Here is a 25,735-nt window from a genome sequence, read left to right as displayed (position 1 = left end):
CGCCGTACCAGGAGCCTGGGGAGACCGCAGGGCCCCGAGGAAGCCACAGAGGTCCCCACACCCACACAGAGGTCGGTGCCGACGGAGTGAGGAGTGTGTGGCCCCGGCCGCCTTGCTGAGACTCCCCCTGAGTGAGTGGCCTGGGCCATCCTGCGGGTGCCCGCACGCTGGCTGACTTAGACCAGCACTCATTTGCCCGATCCCGGCGGTCTGAGATCAGTGTGTGGTCAGGGCTCACCGCCCCTCGAGCTCTGGCGGAGGGCCTTTCCTGCCTCTTCCAGCTTCTGGGGTCCCCACGTGTCCCTGAGTTGTGCCCGCGTCCCTCCCGCCTCTGCCTCATGCTCCCTTCTCTCTCTCCCCCTCCTTTCTTTTTGGCCACACCACATGGCATGGGCGATCTTAGTTCTCCTATCAGGGATCAAACGCCCCCTACCTTGGAAAGGTGGAGTCCTGCCCACTGGGCCACCAGGGAAGTCCCTCTGTCTCCCGTAAGGACCCCTCTCGTGGATTCTGGGCCCCCCAGGTTCAGAATGACCTCTGCTCAGTCCTTCCCCTCACTACTTCTGCAAGGGCGCCGTTTCCAAGTAAGGCACATTCTGAGTTTGGGGAGGATATGAATTTGGGGGGGGGGGGGGGAATGCTGGCTCAGTGGTAAAGGATCCGCTTGCAATGCAGGAGACCTGGATTTGATCGCTGGGTGGGGAAGATTCCCTGGAGAAGGGAATGGCTACCCACTCCAGTATTCTGGCCTGGAGAATTCCATGGACAGAGGAGCCTGGTAGGCTACAGTCCATGGGGTCACAACGAGTCGGACACGACTGAGTGACTTTGACCATCCAGGCTCTGTACCCTCTGGCACGTCTCTCCTCGGGCACATGTGTGCCCTGGATGAGTGTCCAGGACTGGGACCCGCTGACCCCCACCCTCCCCCCTTCCAGCCCCTTGTGCTGAAGCCTGAGTCGCCGTTCCCACGGGGCTCCGGGTGGGGCCTGTGCATCCCCCAGAGATGAAGCTCACACCCTGGGTGGGCCCTGGGGACTTGGAAGGGGGTCACCATGCGTGTTGGGAGATGGACAGCCAGGGGCGATAGGGTGCTGGGTGGGTGGCAGTCACTGGGCGAGGAAAGGCCTGGGGCCAGGCCCGGGCTCTGGGGGCATCAGTGAGGTCACACGTAGATGCCACCTCCTCGTGCCGTGTGTGTGGAGACCCCCCAGACTTCTGGAGAGCAGGGCCGACAGGAGGGACAACGCCCCGTCTCCCTCAGTGCTGGGGCAGTGGGGGGGTTGCTCCAGGGCCGTGGGGTGGTCCTCAGTGCCCTGGAGTCACGGGAGCCGGCCAGGGGCATGGGGCAGGCGGCCGGAAGGGGCTGGGGAGTGGGGGGCTTGCCAGGGAGGTGACGTTGAAGCTGGACCTGCAGGGGGCCTAAAGGCCCGTCCCTCCCGGCTCCCTCACTGCTCCAGGCCTGAGGCTCCGGTCCCTCAACAGCCCCGTGTGATGGTCCTGGGGAGACAGGATGTGGGCCCCAGCCCCCGAGTTCTGCAGGCCCTGGGGGAGCTGCCCCAGACACCATGTGTCCCAAAGAGGATGCCGAGGGCCAGGGAGGAGCTCTGTGGTCTCAGGGTGCCGAGGGGGCTCCGCAGCCCAGACTCTCCACTCGATGCCCAGCTCAAACCCCACGGGGGCTGTGTGACCTTGAGCTAGTCACTATACCTCTCTGAGCCACACCATCCTCACTGGAAAGTGGGGGGAAACCCATGCCTCCCTCCTGCATGTGTAGTGAGAGAGAGGATGAGTGTAGGGGCTTCCCTGGACCCAGCGGGTAGTGAACAAGGTTTGGTCACCGTGGATGTACTGTTGGTATCATCTACAGTCGCTCTGATAAATCCTGCGGTCACCTGTGGTCGGACCGTCTCCCTGTTCTCAGTAACGTGGAAGGAGGGAGGGTGGTCCTCATAAGTACGCTGTGCTGTGCCTGCTCGGCCATTCACTGAGTCGTGTCCGATTCTTTGTGACCCCGTGGACTGTAGCCCGTCAGGCCCCTCTGTTCAGGGGATTCTCCAGGCAAGCATGCTGGAGTGGGTTGCCATTTCCTCCTCCAGGGCATCTTCCCAACCCAGGGATTGAACCCACGTTGGCAGGTGCCACCTGGGAAGCCCCGCGTAAATATATTTCAGCGGAAATCTGTCTCAATAAACTCAGCCAGCCTCAGATCCTCTGATGGATGCGCGTGAATGATCTGGGGGAGGAGAAGGGAGAGTCAGCGGAGAAGGCACCAGGGTGGCCATCTTTCAGAAGACAAGCAGGAAGGGAGGAAGGAAGGAAAATAAATACAGACGCCGCCTGGCCTGGCAGACAGGCGCCTGGAACCCAGCGGGTAGCAGTCAGAAAAATGTCTGTTTGGGGCAAACTAGAAACAAGCAAATCATCATTAGACCTCGAAGAGAAGAGGTGAGCTGCCCCTGCACAAGGGAATGGCAAGATGGATGGGCCGGCACACGGCCAGCCATGTGGTGGGACTCCGGCTTTAATAAAGAATAATGAGGACAATGAGGGAGAATTAGGAGATCTTGGAGAACAGGCACGGGGAAGGGAAGGCACCAGCCGGGGCTGGAGCCCTAGGAAGTTGAAACCATCCGCAGCATGGTGACCTGGAGGCCCAGCCAGCTGTCCATCTGCCTCCCGCGGGAGGTGGCGGGGGGGAGGTCCCGCCCAGCTGGGGACAGCACCTCCGTCCTGAGATAGTGTTCTCCGTGGGGAGATGTGTGCAGATGGCAGGTGCTTGGGAAGCAGTGTGAACGGCAGCTCGGCTCACAGGGGACCAGTCAGGGCATTTCCCCCACAAGAGCCGTGCCAGGGGGTGTCTCTCTGACTCAGAAGGAACCTCACTTCTGGAGCTCCATCCATGTCAACCCTGAAGGTCAGAGGGCACACGGGGTCTGATTCGATAAGTGAGGGATCTTCCACCATGGTGGGTGGCTGTCACGTGGGAAGTGCCAGCACCTAGAGTCCTGGGGATGCTTGGAGGAGAGAGAAGGTACAGAGTCACCTGCTGATTTCAGAAAAAGAAACACACTGCCTCACTAGATCAGCTGGGCCATGGAGACTTCTCATGGGCATCAGGCATCACTTTTCCAGAATGGAAACCCCGCGTGTTGATGAGCTCGGTGGTGGAGGCGGGGGTGTGTGTCAGAGGACACAGAGTCTTGGCCCCACTGATGACTTCTGTCAGGTCCAGACCTCGGCCCTCAGCCTCCCCTTCTGTAAGGCAGAGGATCCTGTCCACACCATCGCCAAGTGCCTGCAGGTCTGTTGTTCAGTGACTAAGTCGTGTCCGACTCTTTACAACCCCATGGACTGCAGCACACCAAGCTTCCCTGTCCTTCACTGTCTCCTGGGGTTTGCTCAAACCCATGTCCATTGAGTTGATGATGCCATCCAATCATCTCATCCTCTGTCACCCTCTCCTGCCTTCGATCTTTCCCAGTATCAGGGTCTTTTCCAGTGAATCAGCCCTTCACTTCAGGTGGCCAAAGTATTGGAACTTTAGCTTCAGCATCAGTTCTTCCCATGAATATTCAGGGTTGATTTCCTTTACGATTGACTGGTTTGATCTCCTTGCTGTCCAAGGGACTCTCAAGAGTCTTTTTCAGCACCAGAGTTCCACAGCATCCATTCTTCAGTGCTCAGCTTTCGTTATGGTCTAACTCTCACTTCCGTTAAGTCTAAAATCCACCGTTCTTTGCTTAGGTTCACTTTTTGGACATTCCCTAGCTCTGCCATTTCTTTCAGCCCTACCATATAATGCCCTTGTCGTTGCCACTGTCTTTATTTCTTTGGCTACACCGGATCTTAGCTGTGGCATGCAAACTGTTCGTTGCAGCTTGTGCGATCTAGTTCCCTGACCAGGGATCAAACCCAGGCCCTCTGGGACCTGGAGTGGAGATTCCTGGCCAGTAGACCAGCAAGAAGTCCCTGCTGGCATACTTTGGATCAGCCAGCATGTTTAGGGAGTCAGTGTTGTAATTACTGGGAAATTAGTCTTGGCTAAGACCAAGAAAATCACTTTTATTTTGCTCTCCACTTCTGAACTGAGTCTGCCTGAGACAAGGGGCTGTCATCAGACCTTCCTTGAGAACTGAAGGTTAGGTAGGACTTGAGGTCTGCGTCACCAGGGCTGCTGAGTCCTCATGGCCAACCAGCAGTCAGCAGAGGAGTGGGGCCCAGAGGACTCTTTCTCAGCCCAGAACGTACGTTGAAGGCTGCTGGATTTATCAGGAGGTCTTGGCATCCTGAAATCTACACATGGTCCATGTCCTCTAACCTAATCAACCTCCCTCCCTTCCTCTCCAACCTCTGAAAGCGTGAAAGCATTCGTTCACTCAGTCGTGTCCTGCTCTCTGTGACCCCGTGGCCTGTACCCTGTAGCCTGCCGGGCTCCTCAGTCCATGGAATTCTCCAGGCAAGAATATTGGAATGGATAGCCGTTCCCTTCTCCAGGGGATCTTCCCAACCCAGGGATCAAACCTGGGTCTCCTGCATTGCAGGCAGATTCTTTACCATCTGAGCCCCCAGGGAAGCCCCTCTCCAACCTCTAGGTGTCTATTAAGAAGCTCTGGGCTGCAAGTAATAAAAAGCCTGCTCACGGTGGCTGAGACCACCCTGGTGAGTCTGGAGGAAGGCGTGGCTGGGGTTTGTCCCAAGGGGCAGTGGCATCTCTGCAGGCCTCCTGGCCTTTCCCTCAGGGCTGTGGATGGTAGCCACAGCTCCACGAGTCATGTCCTCAGAGCAGATCGCATGCAGGAACATAGGAGAGGGACTGCCCTGATGACCCAGTGGTTAAGACTCCATGCTTCCACTGGAGGAGGCACGGGTTCCATCCCTACTTGGGAAACTAAGATCCCACATGCCACCTGTGGGATGGCATGGCCAAATAAATAAAACTAAAAATGGATGCAAAAAAATCCATCATGAACAGAAAATCAAAATTTTAAAAAAAGAGAGTATATAGGAAGAAAGCATCCGGAAGCACTCTTCTGATCTCTCTTCATGCACAAGTGAAATATTCTCCACAAGGCCCCAGGAGACTCACCCTCAGGCCTCATTGGCCAAAAATGTGTCCGGTGACCATCCATAATTGCAGTGGAGGCCGGGAAAGCGAGGATCTCACTTTTCCAACCTTTACAGTAGAAAGCCGGCTGGGGGAAGGAGCTGGGTGTGAGGGACAAGGCTCAGTGCCCTGTCTCTAAGCAACAAGGATGCTATAAAAGTGACGGCTGTTGAAGCGGGTTTTGGAGGATGAATAGGAGTCAGGCATATAGTGACAGCCAGCCTATAGAGCCAGCCTATAGTCTGTTCTGGGCAGAAGTAAAAGAATGAGCCCAAGAGCAGCACACTTGTCAACCAGGAAGACCTCGTTTGGCCGATGGCCCGTTTCTAGCAGCGGGAATTGTAAGGCACGGCACCTTCATCATTAAACACGCTGTTTCAACACTGAACCTTCACCACGCAGGTGTCCCTGTGCCATTTTTCATGTGTCGTGCCTGCCTTCGCTTTAGGCTCTGCTCACACCACTGTGTTCTTCCTCGCTTGCGTTCAGCAAAGTGCGTGGACACCATTTCCGGCTCTCGCCCTTTCGGTGTAAAGCAGGATGTACCCGCTGAATCTTCCCAGGGCGCCCCTGGGGACTCTCTGGGCAGCTCAGGAATTGACAGGAGGTCCCAGATGCCTTCTCCAGAACGTGCTGCTAGAACCAGCCCTCCCCCACCCCCGGGTCCTTCCCCACCTGGGCAGCGACCACCCCCACAAGCTGGGGGGGGCCGTCCTAGGACACCGTGCCAGCCCCAGACTGCCCAGCTTTGCCTCCAGCTGTGTGTTCTCACGCAGATCGCTCAACCGCCCTGTGCCTCGCTCGACGCATCCAAAGTGGGAGTGAGCACAGCAGCTCCTTCATGGGGTCGTCGTGAGGATTCAGGACGTTCAGCACGGGAAGCACTGGCAACCGAAAGTGCTCAGAGGCTGAGCACAGTAATTGTAACATCTGCAACCTTTGCTGAAAAAGTGAAGGTGCTAATGGCTCAGGCGTGCTAAATTCTTTGCAACCCCGTGGACCATAACCCGCCAGGCTCCTCTGTCCATGGGATTTCCCAGGCAAGAATACTGGAGTGGGTAGCCTTTTCCTCCTTCTCGACCCAGGGATCGAATCTAGGTCTCCTGTATTCCCTACCGTCTGAGCCACCTTACTTATCCATTATCACTAATCAAGCCAGAATTCAGGCCCCCTCCCACTTTGACCCAACAAAGCACAAAAGCCTAGACACAGTAAGGGGGTGGAGGGTGTCTCTTTGCGTTTCAGAAAGGTATCTCTGTATGATCCTTCTGAAACTTTCTAGGGCATCTCACAGATGACCCCATTTCTAAAGAGGTTTTTTTTTTTCTTTTTAGAAGAAAAGCTCAGATGTTGTATCAAACGAGGCACCTGTGTGCGGTCATATAAGTGTTGCTTGTGTAGGAGAATTAAGACTTTTCTTAGCTTTTATTATATGTACGTGCATGTGGGTTATCTTGAGATAGTCACATACGTGTATTATTTGTATCAATTCAAATATCTTTAGGACATTTAGAACAGGTCTTTATAACCAACGGCCCACAGGAACCATATGGCCCAGAAAACCTGAGCTGTCTCCTCTCCGGCCCTTCACAGAAAGAGTCTGGCAATCTGATCTAGAACGTTTCTGAGCTCCTTTCAAAGGTGCTCCATCCACCTGAAAATATGCCTCCTTCCCCTTTTGAGGGACATTCAGTGACCTCTTATCTCAGCCTCAGCACTTGGATCAAAAATAAAATGTTCCTGTGGCAGGAGGCTGGTGGTCCGGGGTGGACAGGAGCGGTGGCCAGACCCTCCCCTCCAGCCAGGCCTGACCTTGGAGGTCAGCGCCCTCCTGGTTGGGCAGGTGAGCCTAACGCAGGGAGCTGCGAGTTCAGGGTGAACCTCCAGCCCCTCGCTCCGCCTTGGTTCCACCTCCTCTCCAAAGCCAGGGTCACCGAGCGACACCCACGCTCAATCTGATTCAGTGGCTTTGTCACTGTGGACAACGCCCACCTCCCACAGAGGGACTCTAGGACTGGCCTTGCCAACCAAGCCTGGCGTCTGTCCCCCGGCCCACTCGGCGTGCTCTTTGGGGGCAAACCCGAGGCCGACAGATGGGTGCCTGGCCTGTCATTTGGGTCACCAGAGGAAGAGGCATCACGGCAGCCCCTTTCTGCACTCCCAGAGAAATGCCAGGCGCTCGACCCGTTCCCCTGGTTCTGGTTTCTTCATGCCTTTGGTTTTTGCTTTGTTTTGTTTTTTTGAAGAGCATTCAGCTCAGGGTCAAAGGCCAAGGTTGACGAGTTGGCCAGCCCCGCAACCCTGAGCAAACCCTTCTCCTGCCAGCTTCATGGACTCTCAGAATGATCCCACCTGCCTGGAGGGTGCTGAGGGTCTTGGGTAGGAGCAGCCCAGGGGAGCAGCTTAAACAGGGCCGTGGGTGCCACGCTCCCCCTGCAGGCGCCTGAATGGGGGAGCTGGCCATCTCGTCCTAGTTTGCCTAGGACCGGCCTGGTCTTAAAATGGAACGACCCCTGTGTCTGAGGAAACCCCTAAGTCCCCAGGTAGTCCAGGACATGGGTCACCCCGTCGGCATCACAAGCTGGACGCTAGAGTCCCGGTTCTGGTTCATTCACTGAGTCACTGAGCGTCATTTACGTGGCTGCTGGCGTGCTCTGATCTTCCCTTTGGCAGATGGGAAAACCCCAGCCCAGAGTGGGTGAGCATCCTGTCCAGGACCCTATTACCAACCTTTGCCATAGCCAGGACTAGAAAGTGGGCTAGAAAATGAGGCAGGCAGGACCAGGCCCCAACCTGGGGGCACTCACTCACTCCTGGGAGAATCCGGCGGTAAACAAATAGATCACCGTGTGGCTGGAACAGGGAGAATGAGGAGCAGCCCCGGGGTTCAGATCACGAAGGCTCTTGGCCACGGCGGGAAACTTGGGTTTTTACCCAATTCTGATGGAAAGCTGTGGGCGTATTTTAAGGGAGGAAGATATGCCCTGATTTAAAGTTTTTCTAATAAAGAATGCATTCAGAGGAGACTTGTCGCAAAGCTTCTGTGGTCCTCGGGTGAAAGATGCTGGGGCCTCGGGATTTGGGGAGGTCAGGACAGGTGTGTGGATGCCGACTGTGTTGGTGTCCTCGCTGGTGGCCTTTGCTGACAGATCGGGAGGGCACGGGGGCTTCAGGAAGACGCCTCGGGTCGGGGTCGGCAGCTGAGTGTTCTGCGTCCCAGCTGCACGGGTACCCAGGCTCTCTTCCTCTGGTCCTGAAACCGGGAGCATCTTTCCCTGGGTTCTGGGGTGCAATCCTGCAGGCTGAGTTCCCCTGGCTCCTGGTGACACGCCCTCAGCCGTTGCTCATGGGACAGCACCCTGCGTCTACACAGGCAGAGGCCTGGGGGCTCCCACCACCCCGGCATCACAGGGAGGTACCTGGGCGTCCCTCCCCCGAGCACCCCCCTCCTCCTGGGTTCCGGACTCACTGGCGTCCTGCTCTAAGTAAACCCGCGTGGAGGCTGTCCAGGTCCACCTCACTTTATTGCCCCTTGCTTTATTGTGTGTTTTACAACTTGAAGGTTTGTGGTCAGTCTGTGTCCAGCGAGTCTGTTGGCGCCATTTTTCCAGCAGCGAGCATTCGCTCACTTCTTGTCTCCATCGTGGATCTTCCCAGGTGTTGCTAGTGGTAAAGAACCCGCCTGCCAAGGCGGGAGATCCAGGAGACACAGGTTTGATTCCTGGGTCGGAAAGCTCCCCTAGAAAAGGAGATGGCAACCCACTCCAGTGTTTTTGCCTGGGAGATCCCATGGACAGAAGAGCCTGGGGTGGACTGTGGTCCATGGGGTCGCAAAGAGTTGGACATAGCTGAGCGACGAACACTTCTGTCTTTCCGTCTGTCTCTGCGACACCTTTTGGTGATTCTCCCAACATTTCAAACGTTTTCACGGTGATTACAGTTGCTACAGTGACCCGTCTTCAGGGATCTTTTCATGTTACTGTTGCAAAAAGATTACAACTCTCTTGGCTCAGATGGTGGTCAGCAGTGGCAACTCCTGGGCTGTAGAGCGCAGGCTCAGTAGCTGTGACACAGGGGCTTAGTTGCTCTGCGGCAGGTGGGATCCTCCCGGACCAGGGAGGGAACCCCTCTCTCCTACAGGGAAGTCTTAAAGTATTTCTTAAGTATGGTATGTATGTTGCTTTTTAGGCATAATGCTTTTACACATTTCGTGGACTGCAGAGTCGTCTAAACATCACTTGCATAGGCACCGGGAAACCCAGAGTTAGTGTGACTCCATTTCCACATTCAGTTTACTTCCGCACTCTGGAGTGGGACCCCCAGTGTCTCTGAGGTCTGCCTGTACCCTTGTAAGGAAGGAAGCCTGGGGGCGCTCTGCTGACATCACCGGCAGGTGCTTTTATGTAGGGAGCGGGTAAAAATATTTCAGTTTACAATGAACGTTTTCAGAGTGAACGCCTAAGGAACCTTCGCACTTGCTGATCAAGTCTGCCGCCCTCTTGCACGTCACACTGTGCTGTGTGCTTTTTTTATTATTATTATTATAGTTGATTTACAGTTGTGTTAGCTTCAGATGTATATAGCAAGGTGAATCCGTGAAATATATATACACACACACACACTTTTCCAGACTCTTTCGCTTTATAGATTATTACAAGATGTTAGATATAGTTCCCTGTGCTATATAGTAGTCCTCGTTGTCTGTCTGTTTTATATCTACTGGTGTGTATCTGTTAATCCCAAACTCCTAGTTTCTTTTTCTGTTTACCCCACTTCTTACCCCTCTATGATGTTTGAAGGCTGCAGTTGACATCCAAGGTCACAGAGCTGCTTTGGTGAAGTCAGGACCCCCTCCCCAGGCCTTTCAGGTTCCTGCAAGGTCGTTTTCCCTTTTAGATCGCATTTCTACCCCGCTCCTGGGAGTGCTGATCACCTCCCGTCATTTCCTCCGTCCCTTTACCTCCTCCACCAGCCACTTGGCAGGTAACACAGCCGAGTTGTGCTTGGGAGATGCTTTGTGGTGATTTATCACAAAATAATGAGACAATCTAATTTGAATCAAGTTCTTTGCACATTATTGCTTCTATTAGGAAAAACTTGTCACTGTTTATGTTAGCGATGAGCAAGGAGATGCCCCGATCTCGAGCAGGGACAGTTCTGATTCAGTGTTCTGAGTCGCCTGTGAAACAGCTCCCGTTAAGAGCGCATCTCTGCGGATCGGGGCTGTGAGTTCCGCGGGTACGGCCCGGCATCCGCACCCGTGAGGCTAAGACCATGCCGCTCCGTGGGCAGGGCCCTCAGGAGCCGGGAGCCGCATCACCTGTGAGTGAACTGGCCACCTTGTCATCACAGAGCAGCCTCGCCCCGCCCGCCTCTTAGAGCACCAAAGTGGCATGGGCTTCCTTCCTGTCCCCTGGGAACCAGGGCCGCCGCCTGCTCACTCGGGTCAGGGAGGGCACCAGGCACCCTCTGACCAGGATGCAGGAAGCAGGATTCAGGGAGAGTGGCGTGTGTGGCCGCAGGCCGAGAGGTGCCCCTTCGGAGGTGACAGGTGACTGGGGTCCCCCTCCCACCCACTCATGACCCGCTTACCCTTCCCAAGGACTGGGACATGGCCCTGCCCACCCACAGAGCCAGCCCCCTGGGTCACCCCACCTCCAGGGAGCCACTCGCCCACGCCTGGCGTCTCTGCCCAGCTGGGCCACCTGTTGAGGTCCCGGGCATCCCCCTAGGAAGAGCCGACGGGCTCTCTGTTTAGCCTCATCCTCCCTGATTGGCAGAGCCCGGAAATTTCTAGGACAGCCACTGCCGCTCAGTCCCCGGAGGCCCCTCTTTCTAATAGTGTCCCAGTTCCCAGCTCCATCAGGCTCTGTCACCGGAATGCGTTTCCACGGGGAGTGATGCAGACACAGCTTCTCTCTCGGCCCCACTTCCCTGCCCTGGAGGGGGCCCCGCCCCCCGACAGCTGCTCCAGTAGGGAGCTTTCGGAGATGATACATGTTCTGGCCTCTCTTCCAGGGTCTCCCCAGGCACGGCTGCTCCCACAGCCTCCGTCGCTGCAGAAAGACACCTCCCCCCCCCCCCGTCCCGTGGGCCCTGCACCCTGCGTTCCGGCTGCCCCAGCCCAGATCCGATCAGCTGGGTTCATCACACCCACAGCCCACCTTCAGCATACCTTCTTAGCACACGCACACGAATGCTGAAATGATCTTGGCAATTCTGCCTTTGGGCCCTTCTTCCCGTGAGTCAGTCATTGTAGGAAGACACCCCCCCACCCCCAGTGGCTTCTGGAATTTCATCGCCTTGAGCCACCTCTCTGAGAAGTCTCTTCCGGTGAGAAAATCCGTCTTGCAGGTTGTTTTCACGTGCGAGGATGTGTGATGGATACAAAATTTAGCGCGTAATGAAGTTGACCTCATGTTCAATTTCAGAGACACTTCGTTAAACACAGACTCATTTCCTTGTTGTTTGCTGTCTGGATTTTGGAGTCAGTGGGTTTTCCCTTCCAGCTTGCAGACATGTTTGTGGGGTCCTCAAAGCTTTGAGGCTGCTGGGCCGGGGTTGTGGGGCCCAGTTGCCGAAACCACACTTCTGCTTGTGCCTGGTGGTCCTCACCGCCCCCTCCCTGCAAAGCTGAAGGGGGTCAGCGCTTCTGAGACCCCCGCATCCAGACCATGTGCCTCTCCTGCTGTGTCTCCTGCACCCCCGTGTGTGCCTGTCCAGTATCCTCTTCAGCCACAGGGCTCGGGCTGTCCTTGCACCCTGTAGCTTCTCCTGCTGGTGCCTGGGGAGAGCTGTGACGTCAGCTGCAGCAGACCTTTGTGTGTGACTCGCTGAGCAGGAAGCATGGCTGTGGGACACGTTTAAGCCGACCTTGGGTCATCCCAGTGGGATTCAGGCCTGGCCGGGAAAAGGCTGGCTTGGAAGCAGTGGATCAGCTGCTTGCTATCATTTTGGCCTTAGATCCTACTGGGGGAAGCAGGTGCTGCCTGGTTCCGCCTGAAGCCGAATTCCAGCCTCAGGCCGCCCCTGGACCTTGTCCTGAGTGTGCAGGCGGCCCTCAGCCACGACCCGGTGTGATCGGCCCCTCCTGCCTCCCAGGTGGACCTCAGGACCTTTATCCCCGAGGTTCTACCTCTGTCTGCAGTGTTCTCCTCTCTCTCTTTCCCCTTCCAGCCTCCCAGCCCACTCACTCCTATTCATACGTTGGTCTTCCTCCTACAGGAAGTCTTCCTGCCCTGTTCTGGCTCACGTAGCACCGTATCCTGCACATTTGTGTAACACTTAGAGTCGCATGTGACGTCCCACTTTCTCCGTGTGTGAGTTTCCTGATGCTGCTCTAAAATGACCACAGACTGAGCAGCTCCAAACAGCAGAAATGTATCCTCTCCCAGTTCAAGATCAAGGTGTCGGCAAGAATCTTGCCCTCTCTGAAGGTTCCAGGGGAGGCTCTGTCCTTCTGTCTTCCAGCCTCTGGTGTTTGCCAGCGGTCTTGGTGCTTCTTGGCTTGTGGCTGCATCCTGCCCACCTCTGCCTGTCTTCACAAGGCCTTTTCTCCCCTGAGCCTGTCTCCCATCTCCCTCTCTTTTCTCTTCTAAGGACCAGTCATTGGATTTAGGGCCCTCACTAAATGATCTCATCTTGAGATCCTTAACTAATTACATCTGTAAAGACCTCATTCCCAAATAAAGTCACATCCACAGATAGGAGGAGTTGGACTTGAACATGATTTGGGGGTCTACCATTCAACCAACCCACTACCCTTGACATGTCTACAAGGGTTAGACTAGGTCTGGCTTGTTGCCCCCAAATATGCCAAATACCCAGTCTGTTGCCTGACCCTTAGTGGGTATTCAGTAAGAAATGAAGGTGTCAGTCACTCAATCATGTCTGAAACTCTGTGACTCCATGGACTATAGTCCACCAGTTCCTCTGTCTATGAAATTCTCCAGGCAAGAATACTGGAGTGGGTTGCCATTCCCTTCTACAGGGGATCTTCCTGACCCAGGGATCAAACCTGGGTCTCCTGCATGGCAGGTAGATCCATTACCATCTGAACCACCATAAAGAATGACTGCATGGATTTATGAATTAACATGGTAGCTTACCCTTGGCCTCAATTGTTTCTGAACTTTAATTCAAGACCAAAACCCAATCCCAGCGGAACAGGGAAGAAACGAAGCTGTTTGATTTGTCAGGGTCACTTCCCAACCAGCATCCTGAGAGTCCGGGTGAGGCCATCTGGTCTACCCCAGCGGTCCTTGTGTTTAAAATTCAAATGCCCACAATGAGCCCTCCCACGTGAGACAGGGCAGGCAGAGCCACCCCAGGGCCCACCTGCTCACACATCTCGGCCGCCGGGGCCTGGCTTCCCGTGGCTCCAGGTTTACACCTCCTCCAGGACCAGACGCCACTGCCAAGGGAGCTTGTTCAGTGACTGACAAATCCTAAATGCCAGCTGTCATCGCTGGCATCTCTGCCATCTGGACCCAAGCAAAGCACAGCCTGCCCATCGTGGGGCCACAGTTAAGGCCACTTGAGACCCGGGCACCTGCAGTCTTGCGAGGCAGACGCCAGGGGAGTCTTCAGGCCTGCCAGTGGGGTGAGGACCCTGAGGCCCTCTGTGTGGCCGACCGTACGCCCGCCTCACTCCGGGGCATTCGGCACTCCTTCCTGCCGCGTGCTGGACTGTCGGGGGTGGAAACACGAGCAGCTGGCACAGCCTCTACCGCGTGGCTCCCAGGAGACTCCCAGCACAGGTCGTGTCTCCCAGTGTGGACGTGGTTCTGTGAGGCCACCTCCTGCCTCTGCAGCAGCCCACCCCCCGAGGTAGACATGCGTCTACGGGTACCACGTGAATTCTGTGCTTCTATGGCCTGTATCTGCATGAGCTTGAAAAAGGTGCCCGCCCCTTTCTCAAGTCCCTTTACTTGCAGCCGAGGGCCGAAATCACCACCAGAAACATATGGCTCTGTGACGGCCATGACCAAGTGGTATCCTCTGTAGTTGTTCAGCGCGCAGCCTGCACAACTGTACTTGGCGGGCTGAATGCCCACCTCCTTTACCTTCCACGGCTCCCACTGCAGGAAGCTTCCAAAGGAGGGTACTTTTGGGGTATGTTAAACTGCTCTCCTGCCCTGTTCAGAAAACACGTTTGAAGAGAGCACAGCTGGAGAACAGCTTTTTTTCATCACACAGAATCTCACCAAGAGTCGATGTTGTGCCCGAGAATGGGCATGATGTTTGCCCCTGAGGGGCCCACAGGTGACGGCTTTGCAGGTGAGAAGGGCCCCACCAGAGGCTTGGGCGAGGCTGGAGGGGACCCCCGTGTACAGACTGTGCAGGGGGGCCCTTATTAGGAGGATTTGGAAGGAAAGAGACTCGCATTTGGGGAAGGCTCCTTCTTGAGGCCCGGGGTGTGGGGTTTCCCGGTTGGAGCCCGTGCCCGGGGATGGTGCCATTCAGACAACATCAGAATGCGCTCTTGTTTTAAGGGAATGACTCTTGCCTTGGAGTTTCTATTGCTTTTCACGCATTGCTACCGAGATTTCGGGTTTCCATCAGCCTGAGCCTGCCTTTCCACTTCCGAGGCCTAGCTAGCTGCATACAGTAGGCACTCTACAATGCTTTGCTGCCCTGCCCTCTGTGGATGACAGGGACTGACCCGGAGACCTCTTCACTTGAAACCCTGCAGTCTTCCTTCAGCCCCTGACACGGCCACCCCTGTTCTCCACGCTGTGTTCCTTGCCCATTTTGCTCCATTCCACGTGGCGCCATGCTGGGTAACCCCCAGGATGCGGTCACGGTCTCCTGGGAGATCCACACGTGGGAACGCTGATGAGAGCTCTTCTCCCTGTTGTGGGGCGCACTGCCCTCACCTGCTCTGCAGAGTCCCTGCAAGGAGGGTATGAGAGCTCCCACTTTGCAGATGGGAAAAGTGAGGCTCTGAGAAGCCAAGCTGCTAAGTGCCTGGGTCGGGATTCAAACCCAGGTCTGTCTGTGAATGCACCTGAGATGGGTCATGATGGGCAGGGAGCCAGGGGCTATTCAGTTCCTGAACTAATGCAGGAGAGAGGAGTTCGGACTATCCTTCAGATCGCAGATGAAGGAGTCTGGTGTTTTCTCAGCGAGCAGGATGACATAGACACACAGGTCGGGGCAGCCTCGAGTGAGTCAGGAGCAGTTCAGTGAGTTGGGAACTGCTGAGAGGCTTAAGAGGGAACCATCAGCCTGGGGGGGGTGGTCCTTACAGGAGGCGGCAGTGGGCACGTTCAAATGATGGCCCTCTCTTAGGATGGCTGGTGTTAACGTGTGCTGCCTACCTGGGTTCAGGTGGGTTCTTTGCTAACTCCTCCTGAAGTCCACAAGGCGTGCCGTGCTATTATTCTCACCTTGCCAAGCGGGACCCTGAGGTTCCAAAGGTAAGAGTGCCCTTGGGGTCAGAGCAGAGCCAGGATCTGAGCCGGGCTCTGTGTGACACCCTTACCCACGACGCCCGAACACCCCTGCCCTGTGCGGCCAGTAGGGAGGGTGCCAACTGCGTCTGGACAGCCACACTGTCCCCAACAAGTTTCCCCAGCGTGGGGGACAGCTGAAAGGCTGTCGTGGGGCAGGGGGTGTCATCTGGGTGGTGGGCAGAAGAGCTGGCCCACGGTAGGGCCTCATGATGGAGAGCAGGGCAGAGAACAGGTATCAGGGGCCACGTGGGTCCTCGGAGCGGGCATCGTCGTGGCAGTTTCGAGGGGCTCCTGCCGGGGGGCGTGCAGGGGCAGAAGGCGAGGCTGCGGCGGCCTGGGGAAGCGGCCCGAGTGGGTGGTGGGCTTGTACCTGAAGAGCCAGGGAGCCCTCCAGCCGGAGGAGTTCAGAGGCGGGAGAAGGGGTGGTCAGGAGATAGTTGTGTCTGTGTTCTGGTTGGGGAAGGCGGGGGATGGAAAGTGAAGAGGCTAGTGGGGGATCCGCCCCCTTGGAGCACCGCGTACCCAGCTCTGCCCCCCCCCTCCTGCGGTTCCCAGGTGCTGGCTCCCCGCCAAGCGGATGGCGGTTACCGAGATAGCTCTCTGGGGCTCTCGGGTCCCACCCCAGGCTGTGGGCATCCTCCAATCTGACCTCACAGGATTCCCGGGAGGCCTGCGGCTTGTTCTCAGCACGCTGTGATGTGAGGGGGCCTGAGGCTCAAAGAGCCCAGTCTCTGACTAAGGCCAGGCCAGCACGTGACCTGCCCACAGGCTCCCAGGCCTGGACTCCAGGCCATGTTCAGTCCCAGACCTGGGGCTCCTGTATCCGGCAGGCTGACCCCGGGGCTGGAGGCAGAGCCAGTGCCCAGGGACTGACCCCCTCCTCCCAAGTTCCTAGAGCACCCTGGCCTGCGGCCATCCAGGATGGTGTGGTCTGCCCGTCGTCAAGGTGCGTCCACCGGGCTGGCCCTTTCCTGGAGGACAGGGTCACGCCCACGAGTTCTTTTGTGCGGCCTCCGATGTGCGGGCCGACGGCTCGGGAGTGGGGCAGGACACCCGTGTGTCCTCCGGCTGTAGCCCCCCACCTCTCAGGAGCCCCCTGGCTCCTCCGCCCCTGCAGGGTGATGTTCTCGGCTGCTGCCCGGAGCTGGATCCCAGCAGCCCTGTCCCTCCTCCTGACCGCTGGCGGGGTTGTGGGGCTGCTCCCGCAAAGCTGCGGCCACGGGATTCCTGCAGGTGGCAGACTCAGCGCTGGGCAGAGCTGATCTTCAGTCCTGGGACCTGGAGCCCCGTCCACGCGTTCTCAGTCCGCATCCCGGGCCTCTCCCTCCAGCCGGGACCCTTCCCCTCTACCCTGCCCTCCCACCAGCCAGCCCCTGAGGGCCCTGGACAAAGCCTCCTCTCCGCAACCCCCATCCCCAGCGACTCTCCCCCTCCCCCCGACTTACTTCCGGGGCAGCGGGGACTCCTGGAGGGAGGCAGCCCGGAAGGTGGGGGTCTCCGGGGGGTTCCTCTGCTCCCGGTGCAGGGCGCTGCGGGCGGCGATCAGCTGGCGACGCGCCCGCCCTGTGGATGGTGGGAGGTTTTGGCCACCGAAGCAAAGTTGGAGCTTTTGGGGTTTCTTTCCTTTAAGAAAAAAAAAAAAGCTGTGCCAAACGGCGGTTGCTGTGGCTGCAGGGGGAGCCCGCAGCCCCTTCCTCCCCACCTCCCCCGCCCCAAGGAGGCCGGGCTGGAGTGACCTGCCCCCTTCCGCTGGAAGCCCCCCCTCCCCGCCCGCCGGCCGCCCCCTCCGCCGGCCTGCGGTTCCTCTGCGCGGCCGGCGTCACGCCGCCGAGCCGCCGGCAGCTTTGTGGGCTCCGCGCAAGAGCGAGGGGGGCCCCGCGCGCCCCCGGACCGGAGGGAGGGGTCGCCGCGCCTCCCGGGGCGGCCGCGGCTGCAGGGAGCGAAGAGAATCGGCGGCTTCTGTTAAAAAAAAAAAAAAAAAAGCCCTTCGGAAAGAAAAGAAACAGGAAAACTGCTGCCTCATGTCTCCGCCGGCCGAGGGCCCCGCGCCGGCCGGGGCGCCGCGTGCGGCCGGGCCCCGCGCGCGCCGCGCCCCCCGCGCCCCCCGCGCCCGCGGGCCGCTCGCCGTGCCGGGGCGCCCGGGGCCCGCCCGCGCCGCCGCCGCCGCCGTGCATGACTCCTGCCTCCCGCTCGCGCCCGCTCCGCCCGGCCCCCCGCTCCGAGCCCGCCCCTCCCGTTAGCCTGCCCCCAGCTGCCTCCGCTCCTCCTGCGCCGGCTCGCCGTCTCCACGCTGCCTGCCTGGGTCGGGCGAGCTGGGGTGATTAATTGGCTACGATGATGAACGTCCCCGGCGGAGCCTCGGCCGCGGTGATGTTGACGGGCTACAATAATGGGCGCTGTCCCCGGAACTCTCTCTACAGCGACTGCGTTATCGAGGAGAAGACCGTGGTCCTGCAGAAGAAAGACAATGAGGGCTTCGGATTCGTGCTCCGAGGGGCGAAAGGTAAGAGCCGGCGGCTCCCGGCCTGGGTGCCTTCACATGTGTGTGTGTGTCTGTGTGTACACGCCTGTGTGAAAAACGTTCCCCAGCTCAGAAAGAAGCCCTTTTCCTGGGGGTACTCGGTTGCTAGACAACCATGTTCTTTCACATCCTGCCTTTTTAAACACCGGGGCTTCCTTTAGGAATATTTCCAATTTTCTGTACACAGTATTGCTCCGAACAAGCTCCTTCTCCTCTGTCTCGCTTTCCTCTTCCTCTCTCCCTCCCCCCACTTTTTTTTTAATTCATGGGTTTCATCTGTGTTTTGTGGCTTGGTTCAGTCTGGTTGTGACTGGCTTCGGAGCTCCTGGTGTCAGTCGCCCAGAATTACCCAGTCCCGAGTTTCCTTCAGGGATTTCCGAACTGCCCCGTTCTGGGAGTGGGCTTCGGCCCCCCTGAGTGCAGCAGGCGGCTGGGTGCCCGCCTCTAAGGTGACTTTGCAAAGGGAATGTGGCAAGATGGTCCCCTCCGCCGTGGCCCAGCCAGCGGCACACGCGTCACGTGGCCCACGGTGGGGGGCTCCGGGAACCGGGTCCAGCGGCAGTGCGGCCCCCCCCCGCAGCCCTGAACTCGGGAGGGCCCCCCCACTGCCAAAATGAAACAAAATGGCATCTCCTCCCGGTGAGAGGAGACATCTGTGCCCCAAGCGTGTGGGGAAACCATGTGCAAGTTTGATCTCGGAGCCTCAGGGCTGCGCTGGGGGGGGTCCAGCACTGTGCTGCGGGGGGAAGGCGTCCTGCTCCGGAGCCAGCCCCACCTGCTCCAGGCTCCAGCTGCCCAGGCAGCAGCCCGTCCACGGGGAGGGGGAGATCGCTCTGCCCCTGAGAGTCCATGACTGTGAGGTGTCTCCCCTCCCCCGGCCGAGGCCGGCTTCCTCCCCCCCCCCACCCCCAGCCCCTCGGGACCACCCAGGAGCGTCCACCTCTTGCCCCAGACTTTGGCTCCGCAGCTCTGGCCCCCGGAAGCCAATGCTGGCTCTGCTGAGCAGCGGGGGCCCCAGCCCTCCTGCGGACGCTGGCAGCAGAGTAGCCACAGGGAGCCGGGCTCCCGGCAGAGAGGACTCATAAGCAGATTCCAAATCTGCAGCCACCCACTGGGTCAGCGTTCTGCTCCGTCCACGCTCCAAGTTGAATTCCCTTGGTTGCGAGTCTACGTAGATGTAAATTTGGCAAGCGGTTCAGTGTGGTGTTTCTGTAGCTCCATGTGGTTATGGGGGGAACTTTTCCATTTTTAGAACTGAAAATGTTTAGTCACTGATGCTTTTAAAGAAAATGACAGGCATGTACATATAGACATGGACAGGGGAGCAGGGTATCCTGTGTGTTTTTGGCTCAGAGGCCGAGAGGCACCAAAAAGCAGTTGGGTCCATCGCTTGAGTTGGTGTTGGCCCATGACCATGAGTGTCAGCCCCTTCCCAGGGGAGAGCTGGTCTGGGCCACCCACTTCCCACGGAGACACAGGGCCTGCTTCCTCCCAGGGTCCCGTGGGAGGCCTGGGCTAACCTGCGAACATTTCCCAGCCTTGTAACAAGGTACACCTTGTCTTCCCAGCGGATACGCCCATCGAAGAATTCACGCCCACTCCGGCGTTCCCAGCCCTGCAGTACCTGGAGTCTGTGGATGAAGGCGGGGTGGCATGGCAAGCCGGACTGAGGACCGGGGACTTCTTGATTGAGGTAGGGACACCGGTGTTCGTCTCCTTCTGCCTGGGGAGAGCGCCGGCTCTCTTGGGGTTGCGTCTGTGGTCTTGGCGGCGTGGCCAGGGAGCCAGGCTGGGGGCCCTTGTGGAGGCTGCCTTGGCCGGGGGCTTCCTCGGTTGTTTCCACCTCTGGTGGATGTCATTTCCTGCGGACAGTGCGTTGGGATTGTCTTTGAGGCCTTGGCTTTATCTCTTTGGAGGCTGACAGTGTCTGCAACTTGGCTGTTGATCTTGAAGTAGAAGGTAGAAGTAAGAGGAAGCTGGTTGCCCTGCTGTCAGGGACCTGTGCGGGTCTGTGGGTGGCTTAGCTGTGACTGTTTGAACAGACCCAAGAGAAGCCTTGGCCCGTGCTTGTGCCCCGAGGGCAGGTGGAAAGCTCGGTGCCGTGGGTCTCGCTCCTGTGAGGTCTGTCATGTCGGTGGTTGAGAGTCTTGATTTTCAAGTTGAAGTAACTGGCCTGTCAGACGGGTGATGGTCTTCAAGGACCGAGGACTCTGGGCAAGTTGGGTGGCTGGAGCTGGTGGTGCCAAAAAGAAGCTTGTAGATTTAGATGCTGTGAAAACCAGCCTTTGCTAATAGGTGAATGGAGGGAGCCCTCTCGTCATTTAAGAAAATCCCACCAGATCTGAGTTCTCAGCCGCTTCAGGTCTTACCTGGAGTTGGCCATGCTGGTGTGCATGAGGTGTCAAGCTGCTGGCACACCTGAGCTCCCTGCTTTTTGCGGGTTTAGGTGTTACTTTCAAAAGGAACGTGTTACTCTTTGGAAATATCAAGAATAGAAGAATATGTTGTGCCTTGAAAATATTCTAAGACGCTCGGTAAGCTCAGATGGCCCCCACGCGGAGTCCACGTCTCTTGGAAGAGCGTTCCTCGGGGCTCACCCTCAGCCCTCTCGTCTGCTCTGGAAAGGCACTGCAGGTGGAAAGAATGGGTGCACGATCTCCAGCCTGGTGCTCGGGGCCTCCGCCGTGGGGCCAGCCAACAGACACTTGTTCATTCTGGAAAGGAGGAGATCCAGGTCATGGCGAGATGGCCGCTTGAAGCCATTCGTCTCTGATATGCCTCAGCTTCCAAGAGTGCTTTCTGAGCTGCAGTTCTGTTCCTGATCTCCTGGGTGTTTCTAAGGAGGATGTTTCTAAGGATGGGAATCTGAAGGAAAGATGCTGTTAGAAGAGAGACCCAGGTAAAATGGAGAAGGTGCTTTACTTTACTCCAGGCATTGTGTGTTGATGTCCCTTTATACACTGGGGGGAGAAAATGTATTTAAGTGATTGCTGACCAATCAGAGCCCGACTCAGATGAAGAGTTGTGCTTCTTCAGGTTCTTGTTCATTTAAACTGTGGAATGCATATCCAGCATGGTGGAGACCGGAGCCCGTGGTGATTTCACGGGTTAACTCGATTTGTAACCTCATGAAAATGCGGAGAGACTGGGTTGAATCATCTTCTGTAGGATGCAGTTGTGATGTAAGTTCCCTTCCCGTGTGTGTGTGTGTGTGTGTGTGTGTGTGTGTGTGTGTGTGTGTGTGTGAGAGAGAGAGAGAGACAGAGAATCCAGTAAGGTGACAAAGCTGTTGCTGGTTCTTGGTTTTAAATAATAAATGAGGGCTGCAGATGCAGGAGCATCCCTGTTAGTGAGGCTCGTCATTGTTTCCTTGATAAACTAGTCAATAAAGAAGCGTGGGGTGGCCGTGGAGCCTGCGCTGGGCCCACCCCTCTCCCAGGCAGCCGAGCCGCGCTGGGTTGGCACACGGGTCCGCAGCCCTCGCCTGGGCCGGGGGAGAAGGCAGCCCGCCCCGGTCAGCTGGAGGGCTCCACGGAAATCAGGAGCATGAAGAATTCATGCCCTTCTGTTTTCAAAGCACCCCCTCTGACGTTGCTTTTAACCTCTGATATGCAAACATGCTTGCCATTTTGGAACAGCTTTCATATTCCAGGTGACCTCTGAATTCCAGGATTCCAGGCATCCTGGCCCAGAGCTGTCTTAAGGTTCCGTTGGTCTTTTTATGACCTGAAGGAGGGATGGGCCCCAGACAGCCCCAGGCCCTATCAGGCTGTTCCCCAGGTCCTCCTCTAAAGAGGGTACGGGCCGGGGGGACACTGGGAACCCGCTCCTCCTGTTTCACGCCAAGGCTCCATTCATGGGGGCTCAGAAATTCTCCTTCAGTCCTGGGTTTGAAAGACCAAGGCTCCCCATTGACTTGCTTCCCTCGCCACCCGATCCCACCCCTGGAATAGTAAAATCACCTATAGCCCTAGAGGTGCATGTTTTTTCCAACAGAAAATTTCTCTACTATTTTCAGTGAAAAGATTCAACCTTGGAGAGACTGTTTAGACTCGCATGCTTTGGTGGATCTTTGGCTTGAATGGAAGCCGTGCTGGAGGCTGGGGTTTCTGGGCTCTTGGTCAAGTGCAGGGTCCTAGCTTCAGGCTGCAGGTGCGGGCGGGCGGGCCACGTCTGTCCACATCCCTTCCTCCCACACACAAGCCTTCCTTTCTCTCTGCTGTTGGAAAAAAGCGCAAAGCCTGTCCGATATTTATTTTCTCTATAAAGACCCATGCTGCAGTCTGAACTTTGGGACCGAGGGGCAGCTTCTGAAGCGAATGCTCCCTCTCTAAAGTCTTCAGCATCTCCCGAATGTCATTTTCCCCTCTTGGATGCACACACGGTCATCTGGCCGGCATTGACCTCTGTCAAGAAGGGTTTCCTCTGTGCGTGCGTTTCTGGGGTGCCCACTCTCTACATTTTCTCTCTCTGCCCTGACGTTTGGGAAGAAGGAGCCTGTCTTTAGCTGTTGGTACTGTTTCTTTGATGACCACGCCCCTCCCCTCCCGCCAACAAGTCAAACTTTGAGTAGAGCTCCATGGAAAAAGGCTGTCTTCCAGCCGGGGTTTGGTCTTACTGTGAGCAGTGTGAAAAGTCCCCTCAAGGTGGAGGACAGGGGGTGGGTGCTCCATGCATGGGGACATTCAAACAGGTGGTTCCACAGACCATACGTGTTCACCGTGTTCAGATCAGTTTGATGGGCCAGAGCCCCCTGGGTGGCCGGGGACACTGAAGCTTGCCCAGAGCGCTCTTAGGGGCGGCGGGAGTGGGCACAGTGGGAGCCGAGTGTCCCTTTGGGACCTGGGGGGAGGTGATGCTCAGAGAAGTGGGTGGGGGCAGTGAAAGTCCGGAGGGAGAAGCAGGTGGCAGAGTCAGGGCACATTTCCTCGCTTGCGGGTCAAATGTGAGGTTGGGGCCACCATCCGGCCAGGAGTGATTCAGGCCCACGTCTCTTTTGGTTACAACAGGAAACCCAATTGATTACTGGTGAGGCTTGCCGGAGGGTTGAAATCAAAGGGTCCAGAGGCAGAGTCCGCCTCAAGCGCAGTGTGTCGAATGTACCCCGTCTGCTGTTCCTTTGAGATTGTCTGGGTGAAGACTCCTCAGCCCCCATGAGGTGGGGCAGGAGGGGCCGCTTATGAGGAGTCATCAGGAGGACGTAGATGTCACGGGTGACAGTTTCGTGTGGAGTAATTCCAGAGATTGGAGGTGGGGATGCCATCTGTATTCCTGCAGGGACTCAACAAACTGGAGCAACCCCCAGCCTCAGCCAGTGAAACTCGGCTGTGCACCAGCGTCACCTGCAGACCTCCCAGAGGCCCTGAGACCTGGGCTCAGCCCACACCTACACAATCGGAATCACGAGGCAGGAGTGTCGGTGTTTTTAGGGTGCTTCAGTGATGATGCCAGGGGCTCCAGTGGGCAGGCAAGATGAAGACCAGCTGACCTCATCAGGGTGGCTCTTTGAACCTTTTAATTTAGCATTCTAACAAAAAATTAGAAGCAGACACTGTGCTTATCTCGTTGTCTCAAGATCAGGACTGGCTTTCTTCCACAGACCTCCCCATTTGGAAGTCTTGAGTTTTTTTTCCTGCTTTACTTTAGTATAATCTAAAATATCTTATATCTCAAGACTTGCTCATAATACAGCTAAACAATAAACATCAAAAGAGCCAACAGCGTTACAGTAAATACAACAAAAGGCTCTTATCCTTATCTAGAATCATCAAGGGTGTGTCTGCCAGGCATTTCACTACCCATCCAGCCGTCATAATAATCCTATAAAATAGCATTCGTGTCATCTCCATATTACAACTGAGACTGAGGCACCGAGAGGTTCAATCACTTGCCCAGGGTCACACAGCAGGTGAGCTGGAAGTCCAACCCAGGCTGTCTGCATCAAGACCACCACTGCTCAGAGATGCTTTGATGCTCTGGATGAGTGCATAGGCATGGAGTAAGAAGAGGTACGAACGATGAGATGCCAGTGTTACTTTCAAATTAGCAAACACTTTTTTTTTTTAATTACTGTACCCATCACTGGTGACAGCACTTCTAGGTTGCTACACAAAAGAATAAATTGCCATGAAGTTTTTAGAAATCAATGTGACCGTATATAATAAGAACAATAAAGCTGAACCAGGAATTTTACATCTGGGAACCCATCCTATGGGAATGATCTTAAAACAGCCAGGAAGAGATCACAGTGCCTCAAAAAGAAAGGGGTGGCGGTGGAGGGGAATGGTTAAGGGGGTACCATGCATCTGTTGTGGATTTATAAGAAAGCATCAGAAATTATGCTTGCAAGAAGCTCTTCCTACCAACAGGAAACAGTTGCCTCATATTAGATGAAGAGAGAAGAATTAAAGTTATCTGCACAACATCATCTAAATTGTACCACCTCCCTCCAAAATAACCATAGAAAAATAAGGAAAGAAAGTGTTAACCCGTAGGTGATGAGATCACTTGTGGTTATTTTCTGTTTGGCAGACTTCTATTTCTCAGATTTTCTAGAACGACAGTATTAATTGTTGATGGGGATTCATTTCATAGACAGAAAATTATTCCTTAGAAGAGGCCATCTCACGTAGATGAGCACGTCTTAGCCTTCATGCCCCAGGAGTTACTGTTTGCTTTCAGGGCAGCACTTTTCCTGGGCATTAATTGTTTTCCTGGGGCTGCCCCTCCCCAGCTCCACGCAGTACTGGAGACTCCCGTGGTTTTTGTGATTGTTGTCTTCGTCCTGAAGTGGCCAATCTCGTTTTTGTGTTCATTTCCCTAAATAGGTTTTCCCTTGCAATTAAAGCAGGCAGCAATATCCTTCATCCTTGAAAAGTGATGCTTGAGTTTGCTAATTACTTTTCCTCGTATTAAATACTTGTACTAAAGATGGCCTGGAACTGTATTATAATCTCGGTTTACGTTGAAGTGAGGACGCTGAGGGAGGCCCTGGTGTTTTCCTTAGGGGCCGTTTGAGTACCTTATAAAATGTTTGTCAGACTGCTGCGTGAGAACTGAGACTTAGAAAATGTCATGCGGACCCTAGAGCCTGTTCATCCAAATCGTTACTTTTCAACCCAGCTGGAGGTATAAACAATTGTTACAATCTGGTGATAATCGGTCAGCCTCCTCAGCTTGAAAATTAAGTATTACAGGAGGAGAGTAAATAAAGTCCAGGTGATTCCTGGTCAGTGCTTCTGCACGTCCCCAGTCGGCACGAGTTCCCTGGGTCTCGGCATCCCTGTCAGCAGAATGGGTGATTGTGTGAGCTCTGTCACCGGAAACCAGCTACAGTCGTCCCTGGGTGTGTCTGCGGGGGCAGGGGTTGTTGATTCCAGCACCCACCACAGAGAGCAAAATCTGTCAGTGCTCACTGCCCTGGTCAGTCCTCTGTATCTGAGGATTCTGTATCCATGGAGTGGGACCTGCAGGCGTGGAGGGCCGACTGTGCATCTATTGAAAAGAATGCGTGTGGACTCACACAGTTCAAACACACGTTGTTCGGGTGTCCCCGTTTGTGCCACCCGAGTTCTAAACGCGCGGGCTGCTGTTAGCTCGTCTTGCTGGCTGGGAGATCATGGAGGGCCAGCAGTGCTGGGCATAGTATCC

General features: G+C 56.1%; 1 protein-coding gene across 8 annotated transcripts in view; it reads left to right on the top strand.

The window, feature by feature from the left end:
* Positions 1–25,735, top strand: part of SHANK2 (SH3 and multiple ankyrin repeat domains 2) — a 550,522-nt gene that overhangs the window by 369,147 nt on the left and 155,640 nt on the right. For all 8 annotated transcript variants that reach the window (XM_065937982.1, XM_065937978.1, XM_065937980.1 and 5 more), the window contains 2 exons: positions 17,985–18,067; positions 19,654–19,778. In XM_065937982.1, the coding sequence (XP_065794054.1) occupies positions 17,985–18,067; positions 19,654–19,778 (208 nt within the window). The remainder of the gene's footprint in view (positions 1–17,984; positions 18,068–19,653; positions 19,779–25,735) is intronic.

Source organism: Muntiacus reevesi, chromosome 5 (assembly GCF_963930625.1).
Source record: "Muntiacus reevesi chromosome 5, mMunRee1.1, whole genome shotgun sequence".
Taxonomy (NCBI): Eukaryota; Metazoa; Chordata; class Mammalia; order Artiodactyla; family Cervidae; genus Muntiacus; species Muntiacus reevesi.
Note: the sequence above shows the minus strand (reverse complement) of the source record. Positions and strands in the feature narration are given on the sequence as shown.